The sequence below is a fragment of the Canis lupus genome, chromosome 3 (assembly GCF_048164855.1).
Source record: "Canis lupus baileyi chromosome 3, mCanLup2.hap1, whole genome shotgun sequence".
Taxonomy (NCBI): domain Eukaryota; kingdom Metazoa; phylum Chordata; class Mammalia; order Carnivora; family Canidae; genus Canis; species Canis lupus.
In genome coordinates this window covers 40927769-40948313 of record NC_132840.1, presented here as the reverse complement: position 1 = coordinate 40948313, position 20545 = coordinate 40927769, and the positions used below count along the sequence as shown (strand labels likewise).

The 20545-nt window shown below is 36.9% G+C and overlaps 1 protein-coding gene across 8 annotated transcripts in view; it reads right to left on the bottom strand.

The window, feature by feature from the left end:
• Positions 1–20545, bottom strand: part of PATJ (PATJ crumbs cell polarity complex component) — a 356261-nt gene that overhangs the window by 123576 nt on the left and 212140 nt on the right. For all 8 annotated transcript variants that reach the window (XM_072820502.1, XM_072820508.1, XM_072820504.1 and 5 more), the window contains exon 29: positions 839–930. In XM_072820502.1, the coding sequence (XP_072676603.1) occupies positions 839–930 (92 nt within the window). The remainder of the gene's footprint in view (positions 1–838; positions 931–20545) is intronic.

The window sequence follows — 20545 nt, the reverse complement described above, 5'->3', positions numbered from 1 at the left end:
CATCATGTGCTGGTAATTCAGATTCATCAGTCACTTTGGTCCAATAAAAGGAATCAAACATTCCATTGCTGAAGAGGGAACAATAGCTACCACCAATGACAATTCCCAATTCTGACTTACTTAAGCCAAAAGGACACAGTCAGGTAGCAGGCAGGTATGGAAAAATGTGGAACCCCAAACATACCACAAGACTCTAGAGAGTAAAGCTCATATCCACTCCCCTCTGGATTTCTCACCAGTATTTTTTTTTTTTAAGATTTTATTTATTTATTCATGAGAGACACACACAGAGAGAGAGAGGCAGAGACACAGGCAGAGGGAGAAGCAGGCTCCATGCAGGGAGCCCGACGTGGGACTCGATCTCAGGTCTCCAGGGTCACACCCTGGGCTGCAGGCGGCGCTAAACCGCTGAGCCACCGGGGCTGCCCTCTCACCAGGATTCTTACTCTGAAGCTTCTAAAATGTTCCTGGGTTCTGTTTTCCTGCCTATTCTTTAATATAGACATTAATGAGTCAGCAAATATACCACATGACAGTGACAGGAGGAAAGGAAGCTAGAAGTTTCTATAGAATGGACAATCAGCTCCAGGAGGGGAAGAAATTATAAAAATCGAATACAAATACTAGTCTCAACCACTAATTCAATCATATGAAACATAACAAGAAAACCTCAAAACTAGAACAATCTTTATTTTCCTTAAAGTAACGGTTAAAAAAAGAAAATGTATTGTTAGGATATAGTGATTTTGTTAGACAAACCAAAGATAAGATGGTCTTATAAAATGTATCTCCAGAAAAAATCTTAGATTTTAGAAAACCAGATGTATATCTATCTTACCTGATAAAAACCAGCTTAACCTTTGATGGGGCAGTCTTAATAACGGCAGATGCATTTTGGTGACTTCTTCCATACAGGATCTGATTGTTTATCTATTTGGGAAAAAATAAAACACACTTGTAAAAATGTAATATGTATAGTTTGTATAAAAATACATGTATATATTTGTACATTTGTGCAAACAGATGTGTATATATATACTTGGAATTATCAATGAAGTCCATTCATTTTTTTAGGTGGGTCCATGTAGGACTCTTTAATGCTAAAAATCTTAATATTCTCTATAGCACGGATTCAAATACTAAATCTAAACACCTATTACCATCTTTTAAATTCAATTTTGAATGCAGTTAATAAAAAATATCTAGTCCTTGACTCTTTTGGTAAACTTCTAGAAAACAGTAGTTGAGCTAACAGCAAAAACTTTATGGGAAATCTATTTCCTACAGCTTTTCCAGATTCTAAAAATGTAGAAAACAGACCAAACTGTGGTATTCACCAGAGTTCTGGAGGGCCCATTAAACATGATTCTGTAAATGTGTCAAGGTTATTACAAAGCATAAATCTTGTTACTCCAGAGGAGGTAAATACTATATCCCCATTTTAAATCACATTTTAGATCAACTGCACGGAAACATTTTACTATACACAATCAATGAGCCATCTGCTCTTACCCAAGAAGTGGTGGGATTTTTAACTAGATTGAATTCAGCTAAACATGATTTAAAAACATTTACATTCTAAATTTTTTTTACTCCAGGTTTTTCCACTGAAAACTATGATGATAGCCATAATTAATCTTTTATTTCATCCAACTGATAATAGCTCACACAGTTTTTGCCCTTTCTCCTTCTGTCTCTCTAATAAGTATTTAGTAATCTATACTGTCCCAATGTAACTGAGGCCTTGAAATTTTCTATTTAAGGGGAAGAATAGTACACTATATAGGAATAGTAAAAAAAACAGATTTCCACTTTTTGTAACTTGCATTGTCCTTGACGTCTCTGAAATTTTGTGTTTGAAGACACACCTGCAAAGGGTTTTTTGTCATAGCCGCTCTAATGATAAAGTGTATGGAAATGAACACTTCAAAGGATGGAGTTGTCTGAAATGAAGCTCATCCATCATCTTGAAGGGCTAATGTGGGTATGCGCATCAAAGCCTGCTGCAGAGACTAAACCGGAACCACCTCCTCTTTATGCCCCTCATTCTATCAGCTTTTGTATTCACCAAGATTATCAACCTCCCAGAAACCCATTGATCTCCACACTATATCTCTGTGCCCCAGTATTTTTTTTTAAAGATTTATTTATTTGAAAGAGAGAGAGTACACAGGCATGCATGAGCTCAGTGGGGGAGAGGCAGAAGGAGAGAGAGAGAGAGAGAGAATCACTCAAGCAGACTCCAAGCTAAGCATGGAGCTTCACACAGGGCACCATCCCAGGACCCTGAGATCATGACCTGAGCCGAAACAGAGTCGGCACTCAATTGACCACACCACCCAGGTGACCCTTGGTTTTTGCTTCTTGAAAAGGAATCTAAGCACCTACTTCATAAAACTATTGCGAGGGGATCCCTGGGTGGCTCAGCAGTTTAGTGCCTGCCTTCAGGCCAGAGCGTGATCCAGGGGTCTCGGGATCGAGTCCCACTCCCTGCGTGAAACCTGCTTGTCCTTCTGCCTGTGTCTCTCATGAATAAATAAAATCTTTAAAGAAAATAAAAATCAAACTGTTGTGAGAATTACATGGTAGTGCCCTTACATTTTATTTATAATAATTTTAATACACAAAGAATTTTTAATTTGGGAGTGTTCAAAATTACTCATCTTTTCAGTTAAGGTTTTTACCTTTTTAATATTATATATTTAGAAATGTGCCCACTTTCTGCATGATACTACAATGATGGACACATGCCATTATACATCTGATACCACAGAATAGTACACCACCAAGAGTGAACACCAAGAATGTAAGCTATGGACCTGGGTGAGGATGATATGTCAGTGCAGATTCATCAACTGTCAACAAATGTTATTACTCTGGAGGAGGATATTGGTAATCTAAAAGGACATATGGGAAATCTCTGTACTTTCCTCTCAATTTTACACTCTAAAAACAAAAACTTTTTAAGTGCCCACCCTTTCAATTATGTTTTCTCCTAATACTTTCATGCTTTTATTTTTCTCATATTTACATCTTCTTATCGAACTTAGTTATAAGGGAAAAAATGGTTAAATAAGTCATGTAATTCAGAGCAGTGTGAAAAATACCTAATGACACAGAACATGCCCAAATGTACTAAACAGCAAAACCTAATTGTTACAAAATAGTATGTCTGCCATGATCATTTCTTTTGCAAACCATATTTCTCAATCTCTTTCATTTACAATGAACAATAAATAAGGAACTTTATTTATTTACAATTTTATTTTCATTTATTTGAGAGAGAAAGAGAGAACCAGAGCAGGGAGGAGGGGGAGACAGAGAGAGGGAGAAGTAGACTTCCCCATTGAGCAGGGAGCCTGATGTGGGGCTCGATTCCAGGACCTCAAGATCATGACCTGAGTCTAAGGCAGATGCCAACTGACTGAGCCATCTAGGCACCTCATAAATAATTTTAAAATGAACAATTTAAAAATGAGATGACATGTGGAATATGCCTGATTTAATGTCTGTCATTCAGGCAATTATTTGCCAATGTCTTCCACAGTGTGTCTGGCCTGTGCTTTCAGGAAGTAGACCTATTAAATCTTCCAGTCTTTGAATTCTGTGCCCCTAGATTTAAAAATGTTCATATTGCACTTACAGCTCACCTTGCAAGGTAAAGTCAATCCTTGTTAGGAGGTAAGCACCAGTGCAGGCACACAGCATTTACTGAATGGAGGTCAACTTCTTGAGGGCAGGAACTGTGTCCGCCACCAGGTACTGGCCAGCCTGTCCTGTGTAGCTTGCGCACAGTGGCACTATGTGAGGATGTATTGGATTTCAGAGCCCAGCATGGAAGTAGTTCTTCCACTGATCAACTGCTAGTATGCTTTCTCTGAGGTGAGCTCCAGCCTTCAAAGGGATTGAGAATTTTTTCTTTTTAAAGTCTTCTTTTTTAGCAAAAGCTTGAACATACAGAAAATTAGGCTGTTTCATGTTTATGGATATGTTTGCTTTTTTAGCTGTGATCTTCCATTTTGATAGAATACAATGTATGGTACTATTATTCTTAGAGGGAAAAATTACAGCCTGAATGAAGAAAGAGGGTCATTCATTTTAATTTATCTCAGAGTAAATTTACGGTTAGGCCTTCACTGTGCGTCTGCGACCATCCAGGCAGGGGCTATAACTGTAGAAAGGTGGAAGAGCTTACTTGCTGTGGATGTTTTTTCCAGTGCCAAACAACTGTGCCATTTACTGTTATGGCAGTTGCTCCTGCCAGGGTTTGGAGGCCTCTGGAGAAATGCTGTTATGCACTGCAAGACTGGGAACAGATCAAGAAACTCAAGAAAGAGGGAAACCTGACTGAATTGGATTAAATCAAAAAGGGAAATGCAGATCTCTGGATTTAAAAATTTAAGACAAAGCCTTTCTTCTGATCTCAGAAATAACACATTCACATTCTCTGAGTTCCAAGACAGTAAGATCTCTTTTGTGTTTTTGTAGATCTTATTTAATATAAAATAATTTCACCATTTAAATGAAAGGCACATATAGCTTCCAACTGCATAAGCAGTTTTTATATTTCTTCATCACTAAAGGAAACACACTCCAGAGAAAATTCAGTAAGTAATTAGAAAGAATGTGATGCATTTTATGCACAATTAACTTTAGATTGTCACTTTTTCTATTTTTGAGAAGCTGCTGTTCTCTGAGGGCACTATTCTTTTTTTTTTTTTTTTAAAGATTTTATTTACTTATTCATGAGACACAGAGAGAGACAGAGAGAGAGAGAGAGAGGCAGAGACACAGGCAAAGGGAGAAGCAGGCCCCATGCAGGGAACCTGATGTGGGACTTGATCCCGGGACCCCAGGATCATGTCCTGGGCGGAAGGCAGGCACTAAACCACTGAACCACCCAGGGATCCCCTGAGGGCACTATTCTTTAAACAATAGATGTAGTACATCCTCTAACTATAGCATAGGCAAAAAAGCAAGCATCCGACACCTCCTGGAAGTCTTTCAGGTTAATTCTAATTAATAACTGCTACCATTTATCTAGTGCTCACTTGGTGCCAAACATTATGCTAAGTTCTTTAGGTACAGTATCTCATTTAAATCTCAGAGCAACTGGGGTATTACGGAATTCCATGAGCTTAAGCAATTTGCCCTCGGTGATTTAGCTATTTGTTTAAAAGCTCATAATCCTAAGGCACACCTAGAGGTCCCATCTGCATGGTGCACATAGAAATCAGATGATTTTGAAAGTCATTTTTCTAAAGGTGTCTGTTAAATCAACTCTGAGTGGGAACGGGAGAATGCTGGTGACCTACCATCTTCGGTCCTAGAACTCTGAGATAAGGAGTTCAGAATCCAAGCATTAGACCACAGTGCAAAGAGGAAATGCCTGATAGCTGACTGCTAGATTTTTCAAGTCCTAAATGCAAAGTGGAATCACCTAAGACTATATTTTTGTCTTTGTACAAACTGCAACCTGAACAATAGTAGACACTTATTATGCTTTCTTTTGTTGTACAGATATTATATCTAGACTGATCACCATTTTAATTTTTTCTGACTCATGCCAAAGGAAGACAATTAAAATATTTCATTTGGGGGCAAATACTGCTCCTATCCTTTAAGAATATGAGTGATCATTCAGAGTGTCTAGAAATTAGAAAAACATCATTTTCTTTTTTTTTTTTTAAAGATTTTATTTATTTATTAGAGATGGTGAGAGAGAGAGAGAGAGAGAGAAAGAGAGAGGCAGACACAGGCAGAGGGAGAAGCAGGCTCCACGCAGGGAGCCCGACGTGGGATTTGATCCCGGGTCTCCAGGATCAGGCCCTGGACGGAAGGCGGCGCTAAACCGCTAAGCCACCGGGGCTGCCCACATCATCATTTTCTATTTACTTCCAGTAAATGGAGAAGAGCCTTTCCCAAAGTTTCTCCTTTCAAAGGTGACTCAATGATATATAAAAAGAGTAATAACTTATTTAGAGATGTCTTTATTTTTTATAGTATTCTTATTGGTGGAAAGAATTATCCTTAGTTCTGATTTGGTGTTCCCATTATACCTAAATTATCTATCTATTATCTTAAAATCTGAGATCTAGAACTCTTCAAGGATAATCACATGTCCTACTTCTTCTGGGACAGTTCAGTTTATGCACGTTGAGAGACAAAACGATTTTCTACATCTCTCAGCTTCTGTGAGGTGACCATACTTGGCCATGTGGATGAAGGAGTAGGAAAAGCCATCATTTCCAGAGGCCCCCAGGCAGCCTGGTATCCGGGTTCTAGAAGGGACATCCATACTATTACAATAAATTCTCCCTTTTGATCAAATTACCTTGAACTATTTTCTGTTCTTTGCTATCAAAAAGTTTCCACCCATAGAGTATCTGTGGTGCCTATTTCTATATATTAATTTATACATTCAAGTGACATATCTCTTTCTATCTCCTAAGTCTTATGCTCTCTCAGACACTTAGTAACTTATCTTGGCATTCAAAAGGAAAAGAAAGGAGGAAAAGACAAAGGCAAAAGGCTTTCTATCCAAAAGAGCTTTCTATGCTCTTGAGCTACAATTCTGGTTTTCTTATCTGTGTTTGGCTTACTCTCCTGAATACTGACAAAAAAGGGCTTTCTGAGATCCTACACGTGGTCTGTAACTTCAATCTCAGCTCAGTGATTCCTGGTCCCAGAAGGACACTAATATTTTATCATGGGTAAATTCGCTCATCTTTTTCTAAATTCTGAATATCCAGTTCAATGAGTTATATCATTCAGGGACAATAATAGCAGGTCTAGAACCTGAAAACAATAGCCTCAAATGAGAAACATCTGTTTTTATAAAACTCAGAAGTCATATTATAAATGGGTTTTCTATATGATTCATATTTTTCTTTATAGGTTGATTTCTGCTACTGGGAGGAAATATCCAGAAAACACAATTTTGAGGTAAATCCTTTATGTTAGGTACTAAAGATAGGATACTTAATTGCCTTATTTTATAATTTGTAGAATTAGGGTTAATACAGCAAGCTTCAGCAAAAGTAAATGGATGTAAATCCTTTTGTTATACTACATAAACTTTCACTTAGAGGTCTTTAATGAGATTTGTTTCAATAAAATTAATTATTCAAAAATACAACTCAATTTTTCATAGTTCAACTGAACATGAATATAAATTTATGCTGGAGAGCAACTCAATTAAATCTATTTTAAAAAACTTACCAAATTGGAAGTCAAAGTTAATTAACTTAAGCTGGGATTAGAGATATTAATTATACAAAAACTAAAATTTAGTTCAAGCAACAGATTTGCCTGAGGTTTGAATATCATGTTATAATATAATACTCAACACCATCACCTCTGCCCATTCTTTTATCGAAGTAGAAGGATTTATTATGAACAGTTGAGAAATTATTATTAGGAAACTGAGATGGAATTCAGGTAACTAGAACTCTTGATAATGAAATCTGAGAGTCCTTCTCCCTACTTAACTTTTAAATATATTCTGTATTTTACATTTCATGACATTGGAATCTACAGGTTAACTTTTTTCCTTTAATAAGCTCTTTTATTGGGGATCCCTGGGTGGCGCAGCGGTTTAGCGCCTGCCTTCGGCCCAGGGTGTGATCCTGGAGACCCGGGATCGAATCCCGTCGGGCTCCCTGCATGGAGCCTGCTTCTCCCTCTGCCTGTGTCTCTGCCTGCCTCTCTCTCTCTCTCTCTCTCTGTGACTATCATGAATAAAAAAAAATAAAAAAAAAAAAAAAGCTCTTTTATTGAGTATAAGACACAAGAAAAAAAAGTGTTTATAACTTGATGAATCTTTTTATAGGTTAATTTTTTTACAAATACTTTATTTGAGAGAGAGAGAGAAAGAGAGAGCATGAATGGGGAGAGGGGGATAGGGAGTCTTAAGCAGACTCCCTGCTAAGTGTGAAGCTCAACATGGGGCTTGATCTCATGACCCTGAGATCATGACCTGAGACAAAATCAAGAGTCAGATGCTTAACTGACTGAGCCTCTCAGGTGCCCCTATATGTTAATTTTTTAATCTAACAATTTCACTGCTAAAAATTTATCCTAAAATGATCAAAATGTCTATCATGACTATATGTATAATAGAGAAAAAATGGAAAAACCATACACTCATCAACAAAACGTTTATTATATTTGCCATTGTTAAGCTGATAAATATAAAACTGTGGCATTAAAAGGAAGAGAAGGATGACACAGACCTAGATCCACTGCTATAAAAAGATATTGAGTGAAAAAAGTAAATGATAACATATCATGTTATCGATCACATTATTTTCATTTATGTAAAAGTTCTGAGTCTAAAGATAGCTCTGTATTTACTAAATGTCAACAGTGAAGATACGTCTGGTGGGATTTGAGGTGATTTTATGTTTGTTCTTCTCTATTGATATTTTATTACTACTTTGTAATAACACTATTTAACAATACTTACAACATACAAGGCAAACTGCATGTACATGCATCTTTTTAAAAAGATTTTATTTTTATTTATTCATTTATTTATGTCATTTATTCATGACAGACACAGAGAGAGAGATAGGCAGAGACACAGGCAGAGGGAGAGGCAGGCTTCATGCAGGGAGTCCGACGTGGGACTCGATCTGGGGTCTCCAGGATCACACCCCAGGCCAAAGGCAGTACCAAACCACTGGGCCACCAGGGCTGCCCTTATACATGCATCCTAAATACATTATTTCACTTAAGTCTCACACAAATCAGTAGAGGAATGCATTATCACCTGATTATACAGATGGAGAAACTGAGGTGTAGTGATTTTAAGGAACTTAACCAATAATGACATATCTAGAGCCAGTTTTATAGCCAAATCTAAGTCCAAAAGCCTGTCCTGTTAACAATTAGAAAACATTCCTAAGGGTATTTATCTGAGATTTTTAAAAAAAGTCATAGGATAAGCAACTCATTTTTAATCCTGGGAAATTTTAAATCCAATTAACAGGGCCTCACAAAATAGAAAACCCAGAACAAGAAATATTCCAATTGCTTCTTCCAATAGAAGTATAATAGATATGTTATATCCATCCATTTACTCATTTACTCAACAGTCACTCTCTAAGTGATGAGGACACAGGAATTTTCATTACCATCATTACCACAGCTACTATATATCGAGCACCAGGGATATTCTAGATACCAGATTCTCTGAAAGTCACATTATAGGAATTACTTTATTCAGTCAGATATGGTTCCTGCACTCAAGTATCTGGTACTTTAGAAAGTGACAGTCTTGGAAACAAAACATTACAGTGCCATATGATAAATATAGGCATAAAGTAAGAAGTGATTATCTCTTCTTGGAGATGGGTGGGTTGGTCTTGAGGCGTAGACAGAATTTTAGCAGGCAAGGGAGGACGTGAGTGGCAGGAAGAGCACCAGGACCAGGGGAAAGCATATGAAAAGATGGGCAGGTAGGAAACTGCAGGTGTCTTTCTAGGAGCCACAGGTACTTTATTATAGCTTTGGGGAGGGTAGGCAATGTGTTACAGAAGTAACCAGGTCCTGTTCAAAGACCTTGTAGAAGATTTTCTCTTTCCAAAAACTTTGGGCACTTAGCCCCCATGAAGAATGATGCTCACTTGTTTTCCAAACCACCATCAGTTTTCCAAACCACTGTCTGTTTTGCAGATGGGAGAGAGGAAGAGATGAGAGAGGTAGCAAGGCTTGGACAGAACAGGGAAGATGACTGAAATTCATGTGAAAACAATTTCACTATAATGAAAAAATATTTCTGAATAAATTGTCACATTAATCTTTTTCTCAGAAAGACAAAATAATACACATCAAGCTCCAATAATTTAATACTTCGGGCAAAGGAGCAGGTTTTAAGGACTCAGTTTAATGACGCAGTGCTGAAATGAGGTCTGCAACTTCAATGTAATCTATTTCTTGTGAAGTAAAATGTTCCCAAAGGAACAGATTCATTTAAAAGGCTTAAGCGTGAGAGATTTATTTTCTCTCCAACAAATCTAATTAAATGGAAATACCTTCTAAAGGCAGAGTAATAGTAATATGTAGCTCGCCTCTCTCTAAACTTGATGTATTCAGAAAACAAGATGTTCTTTTGAATTCTAAATCTTGACAATTCTGAAAAATACTGACTTCGAGGAATTGAGCAAAAGAATTACATTTATGTTTTGCTCTGATTGTTAGTGTTTCTGTGGAAGTTGCCCCAATTGCCACAGGTTGGTTGACCTGATCAAAAGGAAGGGGGTGCCTGTAGATAATTTCCTATTACCTGCAGGGCATAGGAAGGAATAAGTGAATGAAAGCAGAAGTATAATCTACCTCTTAATAGCTCATTAATATTGGAAAGGAATCATGTTTCCGTAGGAGACTGAGGCATTACAAGTCACATCTATCGGTGGCATTGTTAGTCACATATGCAAATAGGACTCAGGTGACCACTGACCTGGAATTTCTTCTTCCAAGAACATTGGTACATGCCATGAGTCAAGACATCCCCCAAACTAGTAATGCTCCACGTAATGTTTGCTTCTTTCATACAATGATCTAATTAGAGGTCCACCCCAAGTCCCTCTGTTATCAGATTTCTTCCTCTCTTAACTTCAAAATATTTTCGTTGACCCTTCCAGAGACATGGTCACAAACCTCATCAGTCATCAAAGGACTTCATCAAAGTTCCTAATGCCCTTCTTCCCAACTTCAGCTTCTCTTTAAAAAAAAAAAAAAAAGTTTGACACAAATCTTGTCAGTGAATCGGTCCTATAGAGTCAGGATCAGATCATGTACATATTTAAAGCATGTCTCACAGAGTCTCGCATCGGCACACTGTGCTGCATGACCAGTGGGCAAGGAAGGTGCTCCTGCACTTTGGTGATGAGGACACTGAGACTCAAATGTGGGGACTTGTCTAAAGATTCTAGGGAAGACAACAGCAGAGCCAGAATCCAAACTGGCATCTCCTTATCCCAAAGCCTCCTCTGATCGGGTATGGGGCTGGAATGGGATTCCTGCTACTATGCTTAATACTCATTCAAATCACCTATAGCACAACCACTTTCCTCTCTCTCCAAAATAATTTCTCAGCACCCAATTCTCATTCTAAACTCTGCAGCAGTGAAGGCAGATAAAAATCCAAGTGGCAGGGATCCCTGGGTGGCGCAGCGGTTTAGCGCCTGCCTTTGGCCCAGGGTGCGATCCTGGAGACCCGGGATCGAATCCCACGTCGGGCTCCCGGTGCATGGAGCCTGCTTCTCCCTCTGCCTATCTCTCTGCCTCTCTCTCTCTCTCTCTCTCTCTGTGACTATCATAAATAAATAAAAATTTAAAAAAATTTAAAAATCCAAGTGGCAACGTTAAAAACCTCCTCTCTAGAGTCCTACTTTCTCAGTCACTTCCTTATGTAGGTATATGTAAATATGAATGATAGATATGTAAATAATTTTTTGTTCAATTAAAAAAATTGCATCTGTCAGGTTGGCTATGGTCTGATTACATACACTGTTTGCTAGGTTGGGGTGGGGCAGGGGTGTGGAAATAGCCTCTTACAAACCGTGAGGTAAAAAATTGTATAACATGGAAGATGGTTTTTTTTAATACTACATATTCAAACAACTGCACAAAGACATATGTACCATTATGTTATAGTATTATTTGTACTGACATATAAATAATATATATCATAAATGACATTATTCAGTAAAAAAGATATGTACAATATGATTTTGTTTACTTACATTAATTTTAAAATCTATCATGTGCACAATGTATGTGACAATGCATGAAACCAATAGGAAAGACGGTAAGTTGACAGGGGTTACTTCTAGAGGGCTAGTATTACAAAGGTAAAAGAGGAAACCTTTTTTACTAGTATTACAAAGGTAAAAATTATTACTTTTATCTGTACCATTAGAATTTTTTAGGATTCCATAATATTTAGAAGCACATAAAACAGTGTAATCTGTGAGTTAACAAAGAAAATAGCAGAAAGAATTAACATCTTTATGACAACTTAGTATGTTAGGGAATCAATTAGAATTAAAATCTATTTGCCAACCTAATACTTTTGAATCATAGCCAGAAACATAAAATAAGGATGGGCAATAAAATTTAGAGTAAAAATAACTTTAAATTATGATATTTAAATATTGTGCAAAATTGAGCATTCAGCTGAGAAATCATCTTATTTTCCTGTCCTAATTTTTCTAGCCACAGCCCCTAAGTTACCTCGATCCCATTCTCTGAGCATTTAAAAGAGAGACTCAGTTTAAAGAGCCATAAGTACTATGGACCATTTAAGGATCTCTCTTCCTTTGCCTTTTGCGGATTCCAGGACACCATTCAGTGCTACTTGGTTGACAAAATTACTAGTTACATCACTGAGCACATTATTTTATTTCACACGATGTGTGTAATCTGAACTGAGTAACAAATGGTTATATTTTCTACAATAAGGCTACAAAGGTTCCTGGTACTTCTTTTGATGTCCTTCTATGACAGGAGCAAAAATTCACACTAGACTAGACTAGTGACTAGACTCCTCATAAGATTTGTGAAGACTTGTTAAGACTAAGACTAGTGAAAAGCACCCCTAAGCACCACCTTCAGAGATTCTCATCTAGTAGGATGGGGTGGAGGGTTGTTATTTAGGTGAATCTGTCCTGCGATTCTGATTCATAGAGTTCATTGAGGGCAATTTATACATCTAAAGAGATTTGCTGGGTAAAACTTTTGAGAAAGGATTTATAGCTTTTATGTTCCTCAGAATAGAGATTTGAAATTCCTTAGGCTAAGTCACATTCTAAAGTTTGAGAAGCAAAATTTTAGATCCCAGAATCACAGAACATTAAGTTTGAAAGATTTTTAAAGATATTACTGAATCCTCTTCCATTTTACAGTTAAGATATGACAAGAGAGATTAAGGGATTTATCTGAAAAAAAAATGTATCTGGTATTATAAGCCATCTCTCTTATTAAAAATAGTACATTTTAAACAAATAATAACTAATATTCTTGTTTTTCCATTCTGTCATCTTTACCTTTGAATTTCAGGCCAATTAACTAAGGTTAGCATTTAAAAAAATCTATACAGGGGCGCCTAGGTGGCTCAGTCAGTCAAGAGTCTGCCTTCGCCTCAGGTCATGATCCCAGAGTCCTGGGATCAAGTCCTGCATTGGACTCCCTGTTCTGAGGGGAGCCTGCCTCTCCCTCTCCCTCTGCATCTAACCCTGACTGTGTTCTCTCTCTCTCTCTCTCTCTCAAATAAATAAAATATTTTAAAAAATATATACAAAGAAGAGACATCTGATCTAAATAAGGGTATTTATGGTAATAACAAAAATAATGTCATGAACTTATGCCAAAACAGTTGGGCTAGGTTTTTTAAAATGTCTCTGGAAGTATAGTGAATAAAATACACTGGCAAAAGATTGGAATGAAGGAAATGCACATCTGATTCGAAGACTTATTTAAGTAGTTCAATGTAGCTGGATCATATAATGAAGGACTTGGAATATTAGGGTAAGGAGTTTTGACTATCCCATTTAGTGAGTGTCCTTTTGTGTTATACTTACATTTCATTTTAAAACAAAATAAATAACATCTTTTAAAAAGGTAAGAGTGGAAAGTGCCTGGATGGATCAGTCAGTTAAAAGTCTGACTCTTGATTTCAGCTCAGATCATAATCTCAGGATAGTGAGATTGGAATTCTTGTGCACTGGGTTCCCTGTTAAGCTCAGAGTCTGCTTGGGATTCTCTCTCTCTTTACCTCTGCCCCTTCTCCCACTTGCACCCTTGTCCACACACTCTGTAAATGAATAAAATCTTTAAAAAAAAACAATTATATATAGATAACATAAATAGGTGCCTAAAAGCACTTGACAAAATACAATGTCAAATTGTGGTTTAAAAGGAAAACCCTCACATCAAATTAGAATTGAATTTCCTCAGCTTGATAAAGGGCATATATGAGAAACCTACATATAGCTAAGCTGTTATTTAATCATCCAACACCAAATGGCTTCTGAGATTGAGGGGAAAAGAGAGAAAGAGAGAGAGAGGAAAATGAAGGAAGGAAGGAGGATAAATGTCATAAAGATTGAAAGTGAAGAAATAAAACTCCCTATACACAGATGAAATGATCATCTACCTCCATAAATGCTACAGAATCAACAAAAACTACTAGAACTAGTAGGTTAATTTAGCATGATTATAGGACACACGGTCAATACACAAATATGTGATAATCAATTGTATTTCTATATACGAGCAACAAATAAGAATGAAACGATAAAAATTTGACTTATAAAAGTACTTAATATAAAATACATAGGAATACACTTAAAAGTCCTACACTGAAAATTATGAAAAATTTTAGAAAAATAATTAAATGGAGAGATCTCACATTCATAATTTGGAAGACTCAATATTGTCAAGATGTCTAGCCTCCCTAAATTAAACTATAGATTCAATACAATCTCAATCAAAATCCCAGCAGGCTTTTAAAAACAAACAAACAGAAATTTACAAGTTGCTTCTAAGATTCATTTGGAAATTCAAAGGACCTAGGAGAGCCAAGACTATTTTATTTTTTTTAAAGATTTTATTTATTTATTCATGAGAGACACAGAGAGAGACAGAGACACAGGCAGAGAGAGAAGCAGGCTCCATGCAGGGAGCCCGACGTGGGACTCGATCCTGGGATTCCAGGATCACACTCTGAGCCAAAGGCAGATGCTCAACCGCTGAGCCACTCAGGCATCCCAATTTTTAAAAATAAGAACAAAACAAGGATTTAGTGTTACTTGAATTCGAGACTTGCTATAAAGATATGGTAATCAAGACAGTGTGGTAATGGCATGAATGACAGGCAGATTAATAGAAGAGAACTGAGAGTCCAAAAAGAGACACAGTTATAGGGTTATTTCATTGTTGACAAGGGTACAAAGGAAGTTAATGAGGGAAAAAAAGTCTTTTCAACAAATGATGCTGGAACAACTAGGAACTCGCATGGAAGAAAATCCATCAACCCTTATCTCACAGCACACACAAAAATTAATTTAAGATGGATCACAGAACTATACATAAAAGCTAAAACTATAAGGTTTTTAGAAAAAAATATAGGACAATATTACTATAATTACTGGAGATAAACAAAGATTCTTAACTAGGACAGTAACTATAAAAGAAAACATGAATAAATAATGTTTTCATCCAAACTAAGAACTTCTATACATAAAAAGATATCTTAAGAGAACAGACAAGTCACAGATTGAAAGATCCATAAATCATACACTTGATAAAGAACTAGTATCCAGGATATATAAAGAACTTCTACATTCAATTCAATTATAAAAAAAAACCTAATTAAAAATGGGGAAAAGGCTCAGACACTTTATAAAATAATCTATCTGACTGGCTGCTAAAGAAGAAAAATACTCAACATCATAAGTCATCAAGAAAATGTAAATTAAAGCCACAATGAGAAACCACTACAAACCCACCAGAAGAACTAAGGTTGTGGAGCAACCAGAATGCTCATACACTGCTGGTGGGAATGTTTAATGGCCCAACTACTTGGGAAAGGGGGCTGGCAGATTCTTTTTAACACACAACTACGCTGTGTCTCATTAACTTACTATTAATATTTATCCAAGAAAAAGGAAACTATCTGTCCTCAAAAAGACCCATCACACAAATGTTCCTAGCAACTCTATTCGAAACTCTGCAAAACATCTAAAAGTCCATCCACAGGTAAGCTGATAAACAGATTGTGGTGATTATACAATGGAATATTATTCAGCAATATTATTCAGCAAAAAGTAACCAACTACTAATACATGTAACAGGACAGATGAATCACAGACATGCAAAGTGAAAGAAGCTGGATATAGAAGAGTACATACTATATTATCCCATATATATGACATTCTAGAACAGGAAAAAAAAATGAAAGTAGAAAAAAAAAATCCATGTAGTATCAGCTCCCAGGATGGGAGAGGTTCCAATGGCGAAGTACATAAGACAAGTTTCTGGGGAAGACAGAAGTGATAGAAGTTTGGATTATTCAGGTGTATACAGTGGTCAGAATTGTACAGAGAAGATCTGTGCATTTATTTTTTTGTAAATTTTACCTACTATAAAAATAATAATTGCATAGGGGTGGATATTTGGAGGTATAGGGACACACAAATGACTGAGTGTGGGCAACCACTGAACTATATGATGGCTATACAGAAGGATTTCATTACATCATTCTGCTTACTCTATAAATGCTAAAAAAAATCAATAAGAGTTTTTTTTTTAAAGAGGAAAATCACATATGGGTACCTATTAGAAGTTTTCCTATTAGAATACCTTTCGATTTTCAATCCTCTAACTTCATAGGATTTACATATACTCATATAGGAAAAATTTATATCAATTTCCCCAATGCAAAGTAAAACATTTTAAACAAACCGTTTAAGGGAAAAATCCCAACCCTACTCCAAGTAGAGAGTTGCAGAGTGACATTTTAAGCTATACACTGAGTAGCAACAAGAAGGATGTGAAGTTTGGATGTTGGTAGAGTGAACAGAAACTGTGTTACTGTATACAATGCAACTGTGTTAGCAATCAAACTATTTGGTGGTTCTGAAGAAATAGCAGACACTTCATATCCTAACACAATTATGTGTTACCTATAAGCAATTATTTTTATTGCATTTCACTAATATTTTAAAAAAATGGTAGGAGGGAGGGTTGGGGTTGATGTGCAATGCATAAATTCTTCTGACTTAAAATAATGAGAGTAGCTCATGGCTACTCTTTGGGTAGAACGTCTGATTTTCAGTTTGGATTATTGATCTTAGGCCTCCTCTTAAAAACTGTAATTAAAAGACACATAATACAACCATATTTTTGATGAGTTTAAGCAGCTGTCTGATATTGCTAGTAAGTCAAACATAGAATAAGAATCTCATTAACACTTTCCTTTCAGACTTCATGCCTTAAGATTGAATAGTGACTGCAAGAAATTTCCATTGTGCAAATGGAGCCAAATACAGACATAAGTTATATGTTGAGGCTGATATAAAGAAAATCTTCCCAATAATCTAAGAGCATACCTTGGGTACCTGGGTGGCTCAGTCAAACGTCTGACTTTGGCTCAGGTCATGATTTAGGGTCCTGGGATTGAGCCTCGCATTGGGCTCCCTGCTCAGTGGGAGTCTGCTTCTCCCTCTCCTTCTGCCCCTCCCTCTGCTTGTGTTTGGTCTCTCTCTCAAATTAAAAAAAAAAAAAAATAGAAGCGTATCTTTCTCAATTACATTTCAAAGAGGTACTTCTTTGGTTACTATAATGACAAAGAGCAAGTCTGGAAAGAAGTAAAGAAACTGGAAAAAGCAGAGAATGGAGGCCTAAAGAACTATCCTAATATGTCACATAAGGCTGAGGGAAAACTGCAGAAAGGAGAGTCTTGAGATACACTGCTAAAAACCAATTATTCTTTTTTTTTTTTTTTAAAGATTTTATTTATTCATGAGAGACGCAGAGAGAGAGAGAGAGAGAGAGAGAGAGAGAGGCAGAGACACAGGCAGAGGGAGAAGCTGGCTCCCCGTGGGGAGCCTGATGTGGAACTTGATCCCAAGATGCAGGATCACAACCTGAACCTAAGGAAGACCCTCAATCACTGAGCCACCCAGGTGTCCCTAAAAACCAATTATTCTTTCCAAGTGGCAACTTTCTTCCCCAGCATACATCCCTATCTCTATTTTTCATATTCTTTTCATGGTAATCTTTCTTCTATTATCCTCATTTTTACTTTCTGCTTCCATGGCACTTTCTCTTTCATGCACTTTATCACTGATTTTAAGATAATGTGGCTCACTACAGAAATTCCATATAAAGCTTTTGTAGTGATAATGAGGACTACAATAATAAAAATTAAATGATTGTCACTCCTCCAAAAGATAAGTAAGAATACAGACTTTCAGCCTAAATATCTCAGCAGTATAAAGATAGCGAAATGTGACTAAATAATCCAAAACTCTTCCCCTAACAAGCCAGAGACAGAAACCAATGCCAAGACTTCACCTCAGGAAACACATACAAGAATGAGCCACCCAATATGAGCTAGGGTTTACATAATATTTCCTGCAGCCTGGAAAGAAAACCTTAACTTAATAATGGTATTGAGGAGGAAAGCTCTTAAGTTATGAAGTTCAGAGAAGTTCTCAATTTGGGCAAGAAAAAAACCTCGAAAAAGGATTACTTTTCTTCTTTGATTCTTGAGGGATGGCTGTAATTTCACTGACTGCATTCTTCCTTTATTGAATTCAAAATGGCATCCAGTTTTAAGAAGATAAAAAGAGTAACAAGGTATTATATTGTGAGAAACTATCTCAGGTATTTTGAACTAGTACCAGACTAACTGCATTATTCTAGATCTACCAAAACTACAAAATGATGAGAAATTCACTTATTATTTTTTTTTCACTTATTATTTTTTAAATAAGCTCTATGCCCAACATGGGACTTCAGTTTGCAACCCTGAGATCAAGAGTGGCAGGCTCTACCGACTGAGCAAGCCAGGTGCCTCCACCAACCATTTTTTAGAATCATTATTAATCCAGAATGAAATAACTTAAGAAGATAGCCTTTAGAAACAAAAAAGGTAATGTCTGCATGTTGACTGTACCCCTTCATACCTCAGTCTCCTTATCTGTAAGATGGGGATTAAAAGAGCACCTACTTTCATAGGTTTGTTGTAAGTTAGGAGAATGCATGTGAAGAATTAATCAATTAATTATTTTATTAGGATTTTATTTATTTATTCATGAGAGACACAGAGAGAGAGAGGCAGAGACACAGGCAGAGGGAGAAGCAGGCTCCATGCAGGGAGCCGGACGCGGGACTCGATCCCGGGTCTCCAGGATCACACCCTGGGTTGAAGGCAGCACTAAACCATTGAGCCACCTGGGCTGCCCACATGTGAAGAATTTTTAGCACTAACTTGAAAATGGTATTTAATGTGAGCTCAATTCCCAATACGGCTTCCCTACCCCCAAATGTTTTCTTAATGAGCACGTCTTTTTGTAATTCATATTGGATATCATACGACAGACGATGTAGGAGAGATGACTTAACAAGACATAGATAGCTATACGCCAGAATAACCAGGGTGCTGCACTTTGAGGAAAGGAAATATGTTACACACACACAGCAGAAGCCTCAGGACTGTTTTTATGTGAGACTGACCCCTCAGAGAGCACCACATTCTTCTGTTGACTTCCAGAGTTGTGAATTAGACTGTAGACTATTTTAAGAGTCCCCAAATGGGGTCAGTTTAGCTTTGCATATGGAAGGTCATACTCAGGATCTGCTAACAGTATTTATTTTTATCTGGCTCCGTCAACCAATTTTTAACAAGCGCATTGAGACCTAACAGATGTATAATACATTACTGTTTAAAATGTAAAGTATGACACTTATGAAACCATTGCCACAATAAAAAAAATTGAGTCAATCAATTTAGTTTTGCACTTTTAGCTATTATAAACCTATCTCTTAATAAAACTAGGGAAAGTCATTTTATTGCAATTTTGCCAATTCTTTAGTCTTCTTTCTGCTCCTCAAACTAGTGTTTCTAAAACAGGACATTTTATTACATGAGGTCTCTTAGGGCGTAATTATTGCATTAAGAAGCACACTTTATAAAATTATGTCCATGCATGGTAATAATCTAGAAGAGCCGATCTAAGATAACAGAAGCTTCTGACTGAAAATTAGAATCTTATCTATGGATGCACAAAAGAGAGCAATTTCTTTACTATTCCACTGTACTTCTAAATCACATTTAAGTCTTCCAAAAGATTTTAAAAACAATTCACTGGCAACAAGCAGAGAGTGAAGAATAGGTGCTGAGACTGGAGTGGCGTTAAGAGCCGTGAGGTAGGAGTTTTGTCCTGATGCAGCTACGTGTATCTGGGCCAGTCATTTAGGTTTTATGGTTTGTTTGTTTGTTTTTTCTCTTGTAAAATAAACATAGCAAGACAATAATATCTGAGTTTAAGTGTGGTTCTACGTCTTCATCCCTAGCAAGTATGGGAAATATTCGTGCTTTTTATTTGTAGTGTAAGTAAACATATTACACACTTGGAAAATAACATTTAGCTTTGGGTTATTCTGCAGGTAAATGTTTCAAAGGGAACGTACAGCCTCTCTCTTGAAGGGCGTGGGAGCCAGATGAGACACAGCTCTATATGCCAGCCCAATCAATTGTGGATGTCTCGTGCCACCCACGTGGCTTCTTCCGGCTACTTTTGTAACCCGACAAATCACTCCAATTCCCCACGCAACATTATCCACTCTCTCTTCCCACACTTGCACTGTAGGGAAGATTATAAATAAATCCTATATTCATATGATAGCACCATGCTCAGGCCTGTGTATTTTCTGGGACTAATTGCTCAGGGAAAGCCAATACTCTGGTGCAAGTCTCATTCCAGTCTACATGGTAATTATATGCTAATGCCTTTTGAAATTAATTCAGAAC